The following is a 16,398-nucleotide window of genomic DNA, read 5'->3' on the forward strand; positions in this document are numbered from 1 at the left end:
GATTGCCCCACTGCCCTCCAGCCTAGGCAACAGAGCGAGACTCCATCTCAAAAAAAAAAAAAAAAAAAAATTTTCCAGCCAGGTACGGTGGCTCATGCCCGTAATCCCAGCACTTTGGGAGGCCGAGGTGGGCGGATCACCTGAGGTCAGGAGTTCGAGACCAGCCTGGACAACATGGTGAAACCCCGTCTCTACTAAAAATACAAAAATTAGCTGGGCGTGGTGGCAGGTGCCTGTAGTCCCAGCTTCTGGGGAGGCTGAGGCAGGAGAATCACTTGAACCCGGGAGGCGGAGGTTGCAGTGAGCCGAGACTGCACCATTGCACTCCAGTCTGGGGGACAAGAGCGAGACTTCCTCTTAAAAAAAAGAAAAAAAAATTCCTTACTTCTTCTGGACTTTCAAAAAAGTTTTTATTGTAGTAAAACACAAAATTTACCATCTTAACCATTTAAGGGTATAGTTCAGTGGCATTAAGTACATTCAACTTTTTGAGCAACCGCCATCACCATTCATCATCCATCTCCGTTTTTTTGTTTTGAGATGGAGTCTCACTCTGTCGCCCAGGTTGGAGTGCAGTGGCATGATCTTGGCTCACTGCAACCTCTGCCTCCCCAGTTCAAGCAATTCTCCTGCCTCAGCCACCCAAGTATCTGGGATTACAGGCGTGCACCACCACGCCCGGCCAATTTTTTTTTTTGTATTTTTAGTAGAGATGGGGTTTCACCACATTGGCCAAGCTGGTCTCAAACTCCTGGCCTCAAGTGATCCGCCCGCCTCAGCCTCCCAAAGTGTTGGGATAACAGGCGTGAGCCACCATGCCAGGCCATCGTCTCCTGAACTTTTTCATCTGCCCAAACTGAAACTCTGTACCCATTAAACAATAACTCCTCATTGCCCCCTCCTCCAGTCCCTGGCAAATACCATTCTACTCCTAGAGTACTTTCAGACTCAGTTTCTTCTTTCACTTAATAAAAGACAGGGTCCACTGCTGACTAATGGGATTGTTTCTATATTTGGAGGCCTTCTTGCAGACATGTGATTTGAGTTTATTGCAGAGAATGGTAATAGGAAATGGGGTTGTACAAAGAAAAGACATGGAGAGAAAACTGGATGAGGGTTTCGCACTGGGTGTCCCACCCACAGGCCTCAGCAGCCCTGCCACGGATCTGCCCGATTCTTTCGCATCAAGAAGTTGATCTTGCGAGCCATTTCCATGTTGTAGATCCGCCGGCACCTTTCATAGCTTTCCCTCTGTCGCCGGCGGCATGGCTTCTCATAATACCGCCGATGCTTAATGTCCTCAATGAGCCCATCCATAGTGAGGATTCTGTATAAAGGCAAGCAATGAGGTTAGACATTTGGGATCATCATTATTCTTTTCCAGTTTCATAAATAGAAGTCGATTGACCAAACAATTGGTATTTATAAAAATTACAGTGGGAAATGGTGGCAATAGAGCATCAACTGCCTACTCACAAAGGCCTCAATAAGAATCTGTGGGCCGGGTGCAGTGGCTCATGCCTGTAATCCCACCACCCTGGGAGCCCAAGGTGAGCAGATTGAGCCCAGGAGTTTGAGACCAGCCTAGGCAACATGGCAAAACCCTGTTTCTACAAAAAATAAAAATAATTAGCCAGGCTTCGTGATATGTGTCTGTAGTGCTAGCGACTCACGAGGCTGAGGTGGGAGCATCACTTGAGCCCAGGGGAGACTGAGGCTGCAGTGTGCTGTGTTTGCACCAGTGTACTCCAGCCTGGGTGACAGAGTAAGACCCTGTCTCAAAAAAGAAAAAAAATATTGTTCAGCATGGGCAACACGGCAAAACCCCGTCTCTGCAAATAATACAAACATTAGCCAGGCATGGTGGTACACGCCTATAGTCCCCTCTACTCAGGAGGCTGAGGTGGGAGGATCAATTGAACCTGGGAGTTCGTGGCTGCAGTGAGCTGAGATCCTACCACTGCATTCCAGCCTGGACAACAGAGTGACACCTTGACTCAAGGAAAAAAAAAAAAAAAAAAGGCTGGGCACAGTGACTCATGCCTGTAATCCTAGCACTTCGGGAGGCCGAGGCAGGTGGATCACCTGAGGTCGGGAGTTCGAGACCAGCCTGACCAATATGGTGAAACCCCGTCTCTACTAAAAATACAAAAATTAGCTGGGCATGATGGCGGGCGCCTATAGTCCCTCCCAGCTACTCAGGAGGCAGGCAGGAGAAGTTTGAACCTCGGAGGTGGAGGTTGCAGTGAGCTGAGATTGCACTACTGCACTCCAGCCTGGGCAACAGAGTGAGACTCTGTCTCAAAAAAAAAAAAAATTGGGGAAATAAAAAAGCAATTAATTACATGGCCCTTGCTCTTGGAGAGTTTATAGTCAAAGTTATGTTTTCAAACCTACTCTACCACAACACACCTGAGGGATATGATACAGTACCTGAAGAACATGTCTCCCTACAGCAATGATTCTCAACTAATGGGGCATTTCAGAGACCTCAACTGGGGAGAGCCATTTTCAGTAAGAACAGAATCACTAGGGGTGATTCTTAAGGTGATTCTCTTACTTAAAGTTCCATCCTGTCAGGCTGGTGGCTCACACCTGTAATTCCAGCACTGTGGGAGGCCGAGGTGGGCGGATCACCTGAGGTCAGGAGTTTGAGACCAGCCTGACCAACAAGGAGAAACCCTGTCTCTACTAAAAATACAAAATTAGCCGGGCATGGTGGTGTATGCCTGTAATCCCAGCTACTCGGAAGGCTGAGGCAGGAGAATTGCTTGAACCCTGGGGGCGGAGGTTGCAGTAAGCCAAGGTTGCGCCACTGCACTCCAGCCTGGGCAACAAGAGTGAAACTCCATCTCAAAAAGATCACTTGAGGTCAGGAGTTCAAGACCAGCCTGGCCAACATGGTGAAACCCCACCTCTACTAAAAATACAAAAATTAGCCAGGCGTAGTGGTGGGCACCTGTACTCAGTAGGCTGAGGCAGGAGAATCCCTTGAACTCGGGGTGGAGGCTGTAGTGAGCCGAGATGGTGCCACTGCACTCCAGCCTGGGCAACAGAGACTCTTGTCTCAAGGAAAAACAAAACAAAAACAAACTCACAGGAGGCATTAAACCTGAACTTGAGAACAAGAAAGTGGTTGTGAAGGGATCCTAAAGAACAACTCATCTGAAATGTGAAAAAGTAGGTTGCCCTATTTCCACTCTCTTTTCCTACACCAATTATTGCCCTAAAACATAAATCAGATCATGTCACTCTGGTGCTAAAAAATCTTTCCTAATATACAGAGTGGCCTAAGCCACTAAAGTTCCCAGAATCATCTGCACATCAGAACTGCCCAGGGATCTTTTAAACATTCTGAACCCTGGGCCACACCCAGTCCAACTAAATCACAAAGGAGAGGGAAAGGGACATGAGCAGGTTTTTCAGTTTCCAAGGTGATTCCAATGTACAGACAGATTTTGGAACTACTAGTCTAAGCTCAAAGCCCAAACAATTGCCCCCTATATATATATGTTTTAATAACCTGCCCTACTGATCACTTGAGGTCAGGAGTTCGAGACAAGCCTGGCCAACATGGTGAAACCCCATCTCTACTAAAAATACAAAAATTAGCTGGGCATGGTGGTGCCCACCTGTAATCCCAGCTACTCGGGAAGCGGAGGCAGGAGAATAGCTTGAACCTGGGAGGTGGAGGTTGCAATGAGCCGAGATCAAGGCACTGCACTCCAGCTGGGCAAAAGATGGAGACTCCATCTCAAAAAACAAAAACAAAACACGTGCCCTATAATGCCTATGCTCTAGTCACACTTAAGTATATGCAGTTCTCCAAGCATCCTACATACTTGTTTTTTTCTTTGCTCATGATGTTCCCTTTACTTGGAATATCATTCTTTTCTTTTTCTTCCTGATGAAATCCTACTTGTTCCTCAAAGGCCCAAATCAATTGTTATCACATCTGTAAACTAGTTCAGGTGAAATCAAACTTTGGCATGCAGTAGTCATCTGGAAAGCTTGTTAAAACAGGGATTGCTGGCTGGCCATGGTGGCTCACACCTGTAATCCCAGGACTTTGGGAGGCCGAGCTGGGAGCATCACTTGAGCCCAGGAGTTTGACACTAGCCTGAGCAACATAGTGAGAACCCCATCTCCACAAAAAATAAAAAATTAGCCAGACATGGTGGCACACACACCTGCACTCCCAGCTACTTGGGAGGCTGACATGGGAGAATGGGAGAAATGCTTTATCCCAGGAGGTTGAGACTGCAGTGAGCCATGATTGTGGCACTGCACTCCAGCCTGGGCAAGCAAGACCCTATTTCTTTCTTTCTTTTGAGACGGAGTTGCGCACTTGTTGCCCAGGCTGGAGTGCAATGGCGCAATCTTGGCTCACTGCAACCTCCGCCTTCTGGGTTTAAGCGATTCTCCTGCCTCAGCTTCCCAAGTAGCCGGAATTACAAGCACCAGCTAATTTTTGTTATTTTTAGTAGACATAAGGTTTTGCCATGTTGGCAGGCTGGTCTCGAACTCCTGACCTCAGGTGATCCACCCGCCTCAGCCTCCCAAAGTGCTGGGATTACAGGCATGAGCCACCGCAACCGGCCTTTTTTTTTTTTTGAGACAGAGTCTCGCTCTGTTGCCCAGGTAGGAGTTGCAGTGGCACGATCTCGGCTCACTGCAACCTCCGCCTCCCAGGTTCAAGAGATTCTCTTGCCTCAGGCTCCCGAGTAGCTGGGACTACAGACACGCACCACCACGCCCAGCTAATTTTTGTATTTTTAGTAGAGACAGAGTTTCACCATATTGGTCAGGCTGGTCTTGAACTTCTGACCTCATGATCTGCCTGCCTTGGCCTCCCAAAGTGCTGGGATTACAGGCATGAGCCACTGCGCCTGGCTGTGAAACCCTATTTCAAAGAACACCACAGACTGCTGTGCCACAGTTTCTGATTCTGTAGGCCTAGAGTAGGGGCCAAGAATTTGCATTTCTAACAATTCCCAGCTGATATTGCTGCTGATGGTCCAGGGACAACCAACACCATGGCACCATTTTTTTTTTTTTTTGAGGCAGGGCCTCGCTCTGCTGCCCAGGCTGGAGTGCAGTGTCACCATCTTGGCTCACTGCAGCCTCAACCTCTCAGGTTCAAGCAATTCTCCCGCCTCAGCCTCCTGAGTAGCTGGGATTACAGGGGCGTACCACCACACCTGGATAATTTTTGCATTTTTAGTAGAGACAGGGTTTCACCATGTTGGCCAGGCTGGTCTCAAACTCCTGACCTCAGGTGATCCACCCACCTCGGCCTCCCAAAGTGCTGGGATTGCAGGCGTGAGCCACCACGCCCGGCTGATGTCTCTTTTATAGCACTGATCAAACAGTATTACATTGAACCCCTCATTGGGTTGTGTCTTTTCTAAGGTTAGAGATCAAATCTGTATTCACTTTTGCACCTAACAAAATACTTGGCAAAGAACAACTAGGAAATGTATGCCAAAAATGAGTCCTCTAGATGACTAATAAATGTCCATAGCACAAGGGATTAAGTGACCTTACAATATATACAGTTATTGGGGATATAGCTCAGAAAGCCTCAATAGTATTACCTTTACTACGATGGCATATTAGAGTTTAGATAGCATTTTTACATCCATCATCCTAACTACACTCCTATGAAATTGTTTAGGCAAATAATGTCCTCTTTTTATAGATGAGGAAACTGAAGTTCAGAGAGGCTGACCCGCCCAAGATCACAAAATGGAACTATAAACAGAATTCAGGTCTTTAGTAAAGTGCTCTACAACAGTATTCTGCTTCTCAAGCAAAAACCACCAATTTCAGAAGACAAACTGTTGCAGTATCCATGGGTAAAAGGGAGTGAAGAGCTGGGCTAGACTCTTCAATCAGAGTAAAGAGGAAATGGAAGCCGATATGGGACACTTGGATAAAAGAATGATCTAAACATGTAAACATTTATTTCTGCTGAGACTTGTGTTTAATACTGTCTAATGAAGGTTGCTTTTTGGACTAGAAAGTAGTATATTGGAGAAAATATAGAAAAAAGCCCCTGAAAGAAAAAGATTGGATATATAATGTAAAAAGTACAAGGAGACTGGATTTGAGAGAATATAAAAAGGACAGAGACCCTGAGTAAATATGACCTAGGAAGACGAACCTATTGGAATGACAAAGACAGTTTAAAAGTAGGATGAAACAACACTGCAAGAGGAGGAAGGGGTTGAGTATGACTCAAGGAACCCTACTGGAGTTCCAAAAGGCTTCTAAAACAAAGGTGATCATCTTACCAAAGAAATGCCTGTACTGTCAGGCGAAAGGGCAAGACAAGGAAAAAGAATAACAAAAGAACATAAGAATGGTGGAGGGAAAAGAAAGAATATAATGATGGGGGTTGGTAAATGGCATTCCCTGGATGTACTACTTACTTCCAAAACACAGACCAAATAAATTCCAAGATGCCAGGTGAGGATTCCCTCCCTTACCCGACACGTTCTAGTCATACTAAAAAAGGCACAGATTATCTTCAAATGCCCCAGAGTCCCTATAGTAGAGGTATCTACTCAACTTTACCTCTAACAGAAACGGAAGCAAGAAAAGCTTTGTAAAACACAAGAATAGAGGGGGTGTTACTAATGATGCTTCCTTCTGCTTCCAAAAGTAGTTCAAGGACTAGTACATCAAGAGCTTTAGAGTAAACAGATCAGCCTGGAGTTCGGGCGCCTGGCAACCTAATACTGAAGGAGAAACCAGCTGCCAGTTTTAGTGAAATTCAAATGATTATGTAAAAGGAGCCAAGCTGCCTGGAGCGGGGGGAGTTGCGGGTGGCAGACTCACATGTCAGTGTAGCCAGTCTACGTCAGGACAGACGTGTATGCAGAAGGACTCAATGGACCCAGAAGGTAGCCCACTAGGAGTAAAAGGAATCAACAGGGCATGCTTCCAGTGTACTCACCTTTCTTTGCTTGGGGGCCAGCCAATCATGCAGGGCTTCCTAGCAACCCCCACTCTCCACCTTCTCATCCCGGGGCACCAATGAGGGCCCCCAGTTATATAACAGGCATTTTGTGGTGGCCTCACTGGACAGACACGTAGGCTATTTCCTTTGTAAGACTCTCTCTGTACTCCAAACATGGTAAAGCTTTAATCACCTCCCTCTAGACTCATTTGCTCTCCTACCTATTGTTGTAATTAGACCACAGAACAAGCAAATTATTTTTAAACTACCAGCTATGAGAAAGCTGAAAGAGATCAGGAGAGGCCTGGAGTGTGAGAAAGATATACAGAAAAAGTGGCTAGAGAGAGGACATTTGGGAAAAGCAGAGAAAAAGAAGAAACAGAAAAGTGCATCAGTCAGAAAATGTGTTTAACAGGCAGCAGGAAAACAGAAGATTGGATCACTCCAAAATCAGTCTGCTCACATATGCAAGCTTAAAAGTCCTTACCTAGAAAATTATTCTAAGAGGCCGGGCACGGTGGCTCACGCCTGTAATCCCAGCGCTCTGGGAGGCCGGGCGGGCCAATCATGAGGTCAGGAGTTTGAGACCAGCCTGGCCAACATCGTGAAACCCCGTCTCTACTACAAAAAATTAGCCGGACGTGGTGGCAGGTGCCTGTAATCCCAGCTACTCGGGAGGCTGAGGCAGGAGAATCACTTGAACCCGGGAGACAGAGGTTGCAGTGAGCCGAGACCACGCAGTCTGGGCAACAGAGAGAGACTCTGTATTAAAAAAAAAAAAAAAAAAAAAAAAAGAAAGGAAAAAGAAAATTATTCTAAGACTGAAATATTTGTTCATTTCCCCCCTGCCCCGCGAAGCTATAATACAATTTATGGGACTCTGAGTCTATGGGACTTGAATTTCTTTTCCTTTTTTGAGACGAAGTCTCGCTCTCGTCCCCCAGGCTGGAGTGCAATGGCGCGATCTCGGCTCACTGGAACCTCCGCCTCCTGGGTTCAAGCGATTCTCCTGCCTCAGCCTCCTGAGTAGCTGGGATTACAGGCATCTGCCACCATGTCCGGCTAATTTTTTTTTCTTTTGAGACGAAGTCTCGCTCTCGTCCCCCAGGCTGGAGTGCAATGGCGCCATCTTGGCTCACTGCAAGCTCCGCCTCCTGGGTTCACGTCATTCTCCTGCCTCAGCCTCCCGAGTAGCTGGGACTATAGGCGCCCGCCACGGCGCCCAGCTAATTTTTTGTATTTTTAGTAGAGACGGGGTTTCACTGTGTTAGCCAGGATGGTCTCGATCTCCTGACCTCGTGATCCGCCCCCCTCAGCCTCCCAAAGTGCTGGGATTACAGGCATGAGCCACCGCGCCCGGCCAATTTTTGTATTTTTTTTTTAGTAGAGACAGGGTTTCATCATGTTGGCCAGGCTGGTCTTGAACTCCTGACCTCAGATGATCCACCCGCCTCGGCCTCCCTAAGTGCTGAGCTTACAGGGGTGAGCCACCGCGCCTGGCCAAATTTATTTTTCTAACCCCTCCTCTTCTTTCTTAAAAAGAAAAGAATATAATTCTTTTCTTTTTAAGCAATGTAAATTGCTTTTTTCCAAATCCTACTCCTACTTTGGTGTTTTAATCCCTGAAGAAAAGGTAATACTGTGCTTCTTAACCAGGGTAATTAACAGAATGCCAAAGGATACAAGTTTCTGGACAAATTTGATGCATCTGCCTGGAGCACCAATTTTAACTCGAAGGAGTGGGGGTGTTACCCATAAAACAGATGCAATGGCAACGAATACGCAGTTCACCTTACATTTTAATTTAGGGAAGCTTCAAAGAAATTCCATGTTTGCTTATAGTAGCAGAACCCCTATAGTTCATTCACTCTCCTCTGCTGTTAACGACACTTCAGTAAAAAAGTTTGACAAACATTAAATAAGTGACAAAAAAGATAAAGGAACATTTATGTTCATTAAGTAGACATTTAATGAGAGCTTTGGATGTGCCAGACACTTTGGTAAATCCAAGAGATACACAAATGAAAAAGCATAGGTTTCTGTCCTTAAGGAGGCTACAAGTCTTTTTTTTTTTTGAGACAGGGTCTCACTTTGTCACCCAGGCTGGAGTGCAGTGGCGCGATCTCGGCTCACTGCAACCTCCAGCTCCCAGGTTCAAGCGATTCTCCTGCCTCAGCCTCCCGAATAGCTGGGATTACAGGTATGCACCATCATACCCGGCTAATTTTTATATTTTTAGTAGAGACGGGGTTTTACCATGTTGGCCAGGCTGGTCTTGAACTCCTAACCTCAAATGATCCGCCCCCCTCAGCCTCCCAAAGTGCTGGGATTACAGGCATGAGTCACTGTGCCCAGCCAGGAGGCTACAAGTCTATTATAATAATTTTCAATCCTGGTGAAATCTCATGGTATGTTTTTTAAAATGCTGCCATCCAGGTTGCAACCCCTGGAGATTCTGATTCATCTCAGACTGGGCCCTGGCATTAGTTTTGTTTTCTTGATGGTTCGTTCTCTAGGTGATCCTAATAGGCAGCCAGGGTTGAAACCACAGGGTGTCACACTGACCACTCTCCGGCTCTCTAATATTAACACTTTGACCCAGGAAATAGGTTTGTGTAAAATGCCAGTCACCAACAAAAAGAGAACCATAAAAGTAGTATGTGGGCTGGGTGTGGTGGCTCACACCTGTAATCCCAGCACTTTGGGAGACAGAGGCGGGTGGATCACCTGAGGTCAGGAGTTCGAGACCAGCTTGGCCAACATGGTGAAACCCCGTCTCTACTAAAAATACCAAAACTAGCCAGGCGTGGTGGCAAGTGCCTGTAATCCCAGCTACGCGGGGGGCTGAGGCAGGAGAATCACTTGAACCTGGGAGGCGGAGGTTGCAGTGAGCCGAGATCATGCCACTGCACTCCAGCTTGGGGGACAAGAGCGAGACATCGTCTCAAACAAACAAACAAACAAAAAACAGAAAAAAAAAAACAGGAAAAGCAAAAACTGAGTGTTGATTAAATTAAAAATATGGTGGCTGGACAAGGATTTTTAAAAGAGGCAGATAAAAAGGGGTATAGACAATCTTAGACAAAGAAATAAGAGTCTTCTCTCAAAAGATAAGAGCTAGCCTTATATTTTCTGCAAACCTGGTATCAGTGAAGAGGATCAGGAAGGAGATTAGAAATATTTTGTTTCTCAGATTCTGTTTCAAATTTTAAGTGTAAATGGGGATGCATTCCATATATGATATGGGGCATCACTGCAGTCTCTGCCTCCCAGGTTCAAGCGGCTCTTCTGCCTCAGCCTACCGAGTAGCTGGGATTACAGACCTGTGCCACCATGCATGGCTAATTTTTGTATTTTTAGTAAAGACGGGGTTTCGCCATGTTGGCCAGGCTAGTCTCGAACTCCTGGCCTCAAGTGATCCACCATTCTTAGCCTCCCAAATTGCTGAGAATACAAGAGTGAGGCACTGCACCCAGCCGCTACTCTCTTGATACAACTGTAAGAAGTGGTTCAGCTGGGCATGGTGGCTCACGCCTGTAATCCCAGCACTTTGGGAGGCTGAGGTGGGCAGATCACGAGGTCAGGAGATGGAGACCATTCTGGCTAACATGGTGAAACCCCGTCTCTACTACAAATACAAAAAATTAGCCGGGGTAGTGGCATGCGCCTGTAGTCCCAGCTACTCGGGAGGCTGAGGCAGGAGAATCGCTTGAACTCGGGAGGCGGAGGTCACAGTGAGCAGAGATTGCGCCACTGCACTCCAGCCTGGGCGACAGAGGGAGACTCCGTCTCAAAAAAAAAGTGGTTCAATAAATAATACTGTACCACAAATTTTGTTGTTTTTTGTCAAAGTAGCTAATTTTCTAAAAACAAAATTCTTGCTTTTGTGTTATCTATACTTTAGGAATAAGGGAACTAAAACTGAGCCTTTTGGAAATTTGTTTTACCATTAAGCAACAGCTATCCTTTGATCTTTCAATAACAAACATCTCAACAACCATGGCCAGAAGACCCATCTAAATCTACCAAAATAAATCATACAGAAAAAGATTTACAGGGAGAAGTCAGAAAAAAAGAGTGAAGTTATACGTAATACATGCCTTTTCCCAAATTCAACATTCATCTCCCTAGCTAACTCACTGCAGGGTCTGGATGTTACCTATAAAGACGTTCATTTTAGGCCAGGTGCAGTGGCTCAAGCCTGTAATCCCAGCACTTTGGGAGGCCAAGGCGGGTGGATCATGTGAGGTTGGGAGTTCGAGACCAGCCTGACTAACCTGGAGAAACCCCATCTCTAGTAAAAATACAAAATTAGCTGGGCTTGGTGGCGCATGCCTGTAATCCCAGCTACTCAGGAGGCTGAGGCAGGAGAATCGCTTGAACATGGGCGGCAGAGGTTGCGGTTAGCCGAGATGGCACCATTGCACTCCAGCTTGGGCAATAAGAGTGAAACTCTGTCTCAAAAAAAAAAAAAAGTTAATTTTGTACTTCCAAGATAGCAAAGTAGGGCCAGAGAAAGGTCATTAGACATAATATACTTCTCAGACATGCCACCAGAAGGTATGAAATAGAAGAGTTGGAAATGAGGAGAAATAGAGAAAAATGAAACAGGATACCTTACAACCTGGTACTTATCTTTACTCTCAGCATAGGTGACAATGTAGAGGGAACAGCTTCAGCCCAAGGATATAATTGTTATGCACATAGAATTAAGTGATGCGGCTGACCCCAGACCAGATTTTTTTTTTTTTTGAGTCTTACTCTGTGGCCCAGACTGGAATGCAGTGGCACGATTCTGGCTCACTGCAGCCTCTGCTTCCCAGGTTCAAGTGATTCTCCTGCCTCAGCCTCCCAAGTAGCTGAGATTACAGGCGCCTGCCACCACATACGGCTAATTTTGTATTTTTAGTAGAGACAGGGTTTCGCTATGTTGGCCAGGCTGGTATTGAACTCCTGACCTCAGGTGATCCACCCGCCTGAGCCTCCCAAAGTGCTGGGATTACAGGTGTGAGCCACCACGCCTGACCCTAAGACCAGATCCTTTTAAAAGACATAGAAACCATTCTGAGCCTGCAACTGCTTCTCATTTACACAGCTTCTGACAGCATTTTTTTCTTTTTTTTTTTTGAGACAGAGTCTCGCTCTGTTGCCCAGGCTGGAGTGTAGTGGCACGATCTCGGCTCACTGCAACCTCCTCCTCCCGGGTTCAAGCGATTCTCCTGTCTCAGCCTCCTCAGTAGCTGGGACTACAGGTGTGTGCCACCACGCCCGGCTAATCTTTTGTATTTTTAGTAGCGACGGGGTTTCACCGTGTTAGCCAGGATGGTCTCGATGTCCTGACCTCGTGATCCACCCGCCTCGGCCTCCCAAAGTGCTGGGATTACAGGCATGAGCCACCGCGCCCGGCTGACAGCATTTTTTTCCTCACTGTGGTCTTCTGCCATCCAGCCTTCCACACCTAGAACTCTCTGCTTTGCTAAGAACTAGGTTCCCTTTCCTTTGCCCTCTCAGTCCTCAAGAACCCTACCAATATTTAAACCCAATCAGATGAGGATTCTGGTTTTTTTTTTTAAAGCGACATCTGCTGAAATGAGAAGACAAGGATTCTAAATTGGAAAATGAACCACCGTAAGTCTTTCCATTTCTAGTAAGACTAGTAAATAATTATTAAAGAACATTGCACTAAAAAGATGTGCTTTAGGCTCCTCTCCACCATTCAATAATTGCATAACCCAATAAAGATAATCTGATCTTCCAAGGCTTCCCTTACTTGTGAAATAAAGCTACCACATTAAAGGCCTTAACGCAGCCCATGCAATATCTTTCCTACATTTTTTTTAAGAGACATGGTCTCACTATGCTTCCTAGGTTAGAGTGGAGTGGTTATTCACAGGCACAACAAGAGTGCACTCACACTACAGTCTTGAACTCCTGGGTTCAAGCAATCCTCTTGCCTCAGCCTCTGGAGCAGCTAGCACTACAGGAGCCCCTTCCTTACAATTCTTTGATAATTCAACTCAACAAGCGTTTGTTTCTCCAAATGTTACTTCACACTGGGGAAAGAAAATGACGCGTGAGTCATACCAGAAAGTCAAAATCCACACAACTGGTGAGAAGGGAAGGCTAAGAACTTTTTGCTTGAGAATTCAGTGGTAAAGTACTATTAGGGCTGGGCTGGGTGCAGTGGCTCATGCCTGTAATCCCAGCACTTTGGGAGGCCGAGGCGGGTGGATCACGAGGTCAAGAGATTGAGACCATCTTGGCTAACGTGGTGAAACCCTCTCGACTAAAAATACAAAAATCAGCCAGGCGTGGTGGTGGGCACCTGTAGTCCCAGCTACTCGGGAGACTGAGGCAGAAGAGTCAATTGAACCCAGGAGGCGGAGGCTGCAGTGAGCTGAGACTGTGCCACTGCGCTCCAGCCTGGCAACAGAGCAAGACTCCGTCTTAAAAAAAAAAAAAAAAAAAGTATTACTAGGGCTCTTCTACATCTCTTAGCCTGGCATTCAAAAATTTTCAATGAAGCTATAAAGCTCCTCCACCCCAGCTAGTTCGTTTCCATTTATGTATTTTTCCTTATGCTGTATCTTTCCTCAAAACTTGTAAGCTTTCCCATCTTTCTTTTTTTTTCCTTTCTTCTTAATATTTTTAGAAATGGGGTCTTGCTATGTTTACCAGATTGGTCTTGAACTCTTGGCAACAAGCAATCCTCCCCACTAGGCTTCCCAAAGTGCTAGGATTACAGGTGTGAGTCATCCCACCCAGTGAGCTTTCCCATCTTTTGCCTGCTTCTCTAGGATGCCAATCTGAATTCACCTTTTCCTTTAGCTTTGTCCCACACCAATCACTCCCTCAGCTTTCTATTTATCATACTATGTTCCCGCTTCCTAGCAACTTCACATCTTGATTTTCCCTTTGGGCTCTTTTTTAAGTCTTCTAAAGAATTCAGGTTCCTCATAAAAGGAGTCATTACGCTTGGGCAACATGGCGAGACTCCCTCTGTACAGAAAATACAAAAATTGACTGCGGTGGTGGCGTGCGTTGCTAGACCCAGCTAGTCAGGAGACTGAGGCAGGAGGATTGTTGAGTGACACAGCAAGACCCTGTCTCAATTTTTAAAAAGCGGGGCCGGGCGCTGTGGCTTACGCCTGTAATCCTAGCACTTTGGGAGGCAGAGGCAGGCAGATCACTTGAGGTCAGGAGATCGAGACCATCCTGGCCAACACGGTGAAACCCCATCTCTACTATAAATACAAAAATTAACCGGGCGTGGTGGCGGGAGCCTGTAGTACCGGCTGCTCCGGAGGCTGAGGCAGGAGAATGGCGTGAACCCAGGAAGCGGAGCTTGCAGTGAGCCGAGATCGTGCCGCTGCACTCCAGCCTGGGTGACAGAGCGAGACTCTGTCTCAAAAAAAAAAAAAAAAAAAAAAAATTAAAATTAAAATTAAAAGCGGGGAGGTGCGGGGGGTGATTACTTGTTGAATACAGTTCATACAGTTAGGTTTGAGGAAGAACTTTTTTCTTTCTTTTTTTTTTTTTGAGATAGCGTCTCACTCTTGCCCAGGCTGGAGTGCAAGTGGCTCGATCTTGGCTCACTACAACCTCTGCCTCCCGGGTTCAAGCGATTCTCCTGCCTCAGCTCTCGAGTAGCTGAGATTACAGGCGTTTGCCACCACGCCCGGCTAATTTTTGTATTTTTAGTAGAGACACGGTTTCACCATGTTGGCCAGGCTGGTCTGAAACTCCTGACCGCATGTGATCCACCCGCCTCGGCCTCCCAAAGTGCTGGGATTACAGGCGTGAGCCACCGCGCCCGGCCCAGAACTTCATTTTTAAGATAATAAACTGAGGGGCTGAGACGTTTTAAGAGACTGTGAACACCTGGGCTGGCACTGTTTTGAGAACAATCAACGAAAGGGGAAGGGAGAGAATAACCACCGCACTTCCCAGAGAGTCTAGGCATGATTCTGGTCCCTTAACAGTTACCTGTTTAGGGTCCTGTATGCGCTTTCCACGTTCCCTTCCTGTACCATCACAGTCCTGGCGATGAACTTCAGATGTTTTGCCATGACCTTGGATTTAAACCTTCACTCTGTAGAGCCTAAAGGATGATGGAGAAAGGGCGAGGAAAGCAGAAAGAGAAACGCAACATAATACAAACTACACCGCGCGGCTTATTTAGGATTTGGAAATTCAACATGCTCAGGGACGCGCGAGATGGAGCACATGGAAGTCATCCTAGAAAGTAGACGTGAATCGTTGTCTCTTATTCTCACTGCCAATCCAAATCCTCGCATAGAGAAGAAAAGAGATGGCAGCAGGGCGTTACTACAAAGACGCGTCGCCGGGCATGAGAAGGACAGGAGCGACAAGGATGCGCCACAGGGTCCCAACCACCACACATAGTTCCAAAAGGGGTTGAGTTGGGAGTTGGGGAAGGACTCTTTGTTGGTCTTTGGAAAAGGGGGCGAAAGCCCGCAAACCTGCCCTCTCGCCAAGCCAGCCTTCCTTTCCCCAAACCCTGCACAACTCCTCACCTGCCGCGCTCAGTACCTAGCCGACCGGAAGGGTTCTCACTACCGGAAGCGGAAATTACGGAATCGCCAGCGCCGCGCAAAGAAACAGGCTGAGGGAGACAACGTGCGTGGAAACCATAGCAACGTCCTTTCTGGCCTCTGTTGACTGCCTCTCTTCCCCGGGCCTGGACTCTACACCTGACAAAGCAAAATACTCATTGACTTAAATTCCCCCGAAACACGTTTCTCGCCCTCTCATGGAGTCGAAGTCCTTCGGCCTCTGAGAAGGTCAGCCCAATTTCATACCCCTTAATCCTGTGAAATCCTTGATAAATATTTGAGCCATTTCTCTTTCTCGATGGAAAACAAGAGAAGTAGGTGCTTCCTGAGGATGCTTCCTGTTTTCTCTTCGGAAAGGACAGACTCTTTGAGATCTGCTCTCCGGACGAAAAATAGATTGATTCATACACGTCATCTGCCTAAGTGCTAAGGAAAAGAAATAAACATACTGTGAGTTTCCTATATCATCTTCCCACTAATTTAACTACATAAAGTGAAATCAATAAAGATATATGGGAAACACCTGCAGGGTTTAGAATAAAAAATTATGTCAGCTTCTATGCCTTTTCGTGCTAGTGAGACCTACTGAAAAACCTCCTTTTAAATTTCTTCTTCGCTGTGGAGACACCCGTCCTCCTATTTGTATGCTACCTGTACATATCCATTTATGGTTATTCACGTAAGTTAACATCTAATGGCTGTAGGAAAACGTACCTCCCTTAGAGAGAGAGTGCGCGCGCACGCTCACGCACACACACACACACACAGACACAGACAGACACAGACGTGTGCATCATCAGTTGATGCTAATAACTTACACTAACACTTAAGCCCACCTCAGAGTAAGCCAGGTCCAAA

General features: G+C 46.5%; 1 protein-coding gene and 1 long non-coding RNA gene across 2 annotated transcripts; both read right to left on the minus strand.

The window, feature by feature from the left end:
* Positions 1-993: 993 nt before the first annotated feature.
* On the minus strand, positions 994-15,961 carry MRPS21 (mitochondrial ribosomal protein S21). Its single transcript, XM_008970476.4, has 4 exons — positions 15,787-15,961; positions 15,502-15,678; positions 14,951-15,065; positions 994-1,327 (listed from the first exon to the last, which is right to left on the minus strand). The coding sequence occupies exons 3-4, from the start codon at positions 15,031-15,033 to the stop codon at positions 1,147-1,149; spliced, it is 264 nt and encodes an 87-aa protein (XP_008968724.1). The 5' UTR covers positions 15,034-15,065; positions 15,502-15,678; positions 15,787-15,961; the 3' UTR covers positions 994-1,146.
* On the minus strand, positions 3,891-14,944 carry LOC134730654 (uncharacterized). Its single transcript, XR_010112563.1, has 2 exons — positions 14,257-14,944; positions 3,891-6,916 (listed from the first exon to the last, which is right to left on the minus strand). It is a non-coding gene; the product is annotated as an uncharacterized LOC134730654 (long non-coding RNA).
* Positions 15,962-16,398: the final 437 nt, after the last annotated feature.

This window comes from Pan paniscus, chromosome 1 (genome assembly GCF_029289425.2).
Source record: "Pan paniscus chromosome 1, NHGRI_mPanPan1-v2.0_pri, whole genome shotgun sequence".
NCBI classification, from domain to species: domain Eukaryota; kingdom Metazoa; phylum Chordata; class Mammalia; order Primates; family Hominidae; genus Pan; species Pan paniscus.

What these genes read in the sequence shown, in the direction of transcription:
- MRPS21 (XM_008970476.4), bottom strand. Translation starts at nt 15,033, where the DNA reads ATGGCAAAACATCTGAAGTTCATCGCCAGGACTGTGATGGTACAGGAA. An exon ending in GCATACAGGACCCTAAACAG is followed by an intron (nt 1,328 to 14,950) that starts GTAACTGTTAAG and finishes GCCTTTATACAG; the next exon opens with AATCCTCACTATGGATGGGC.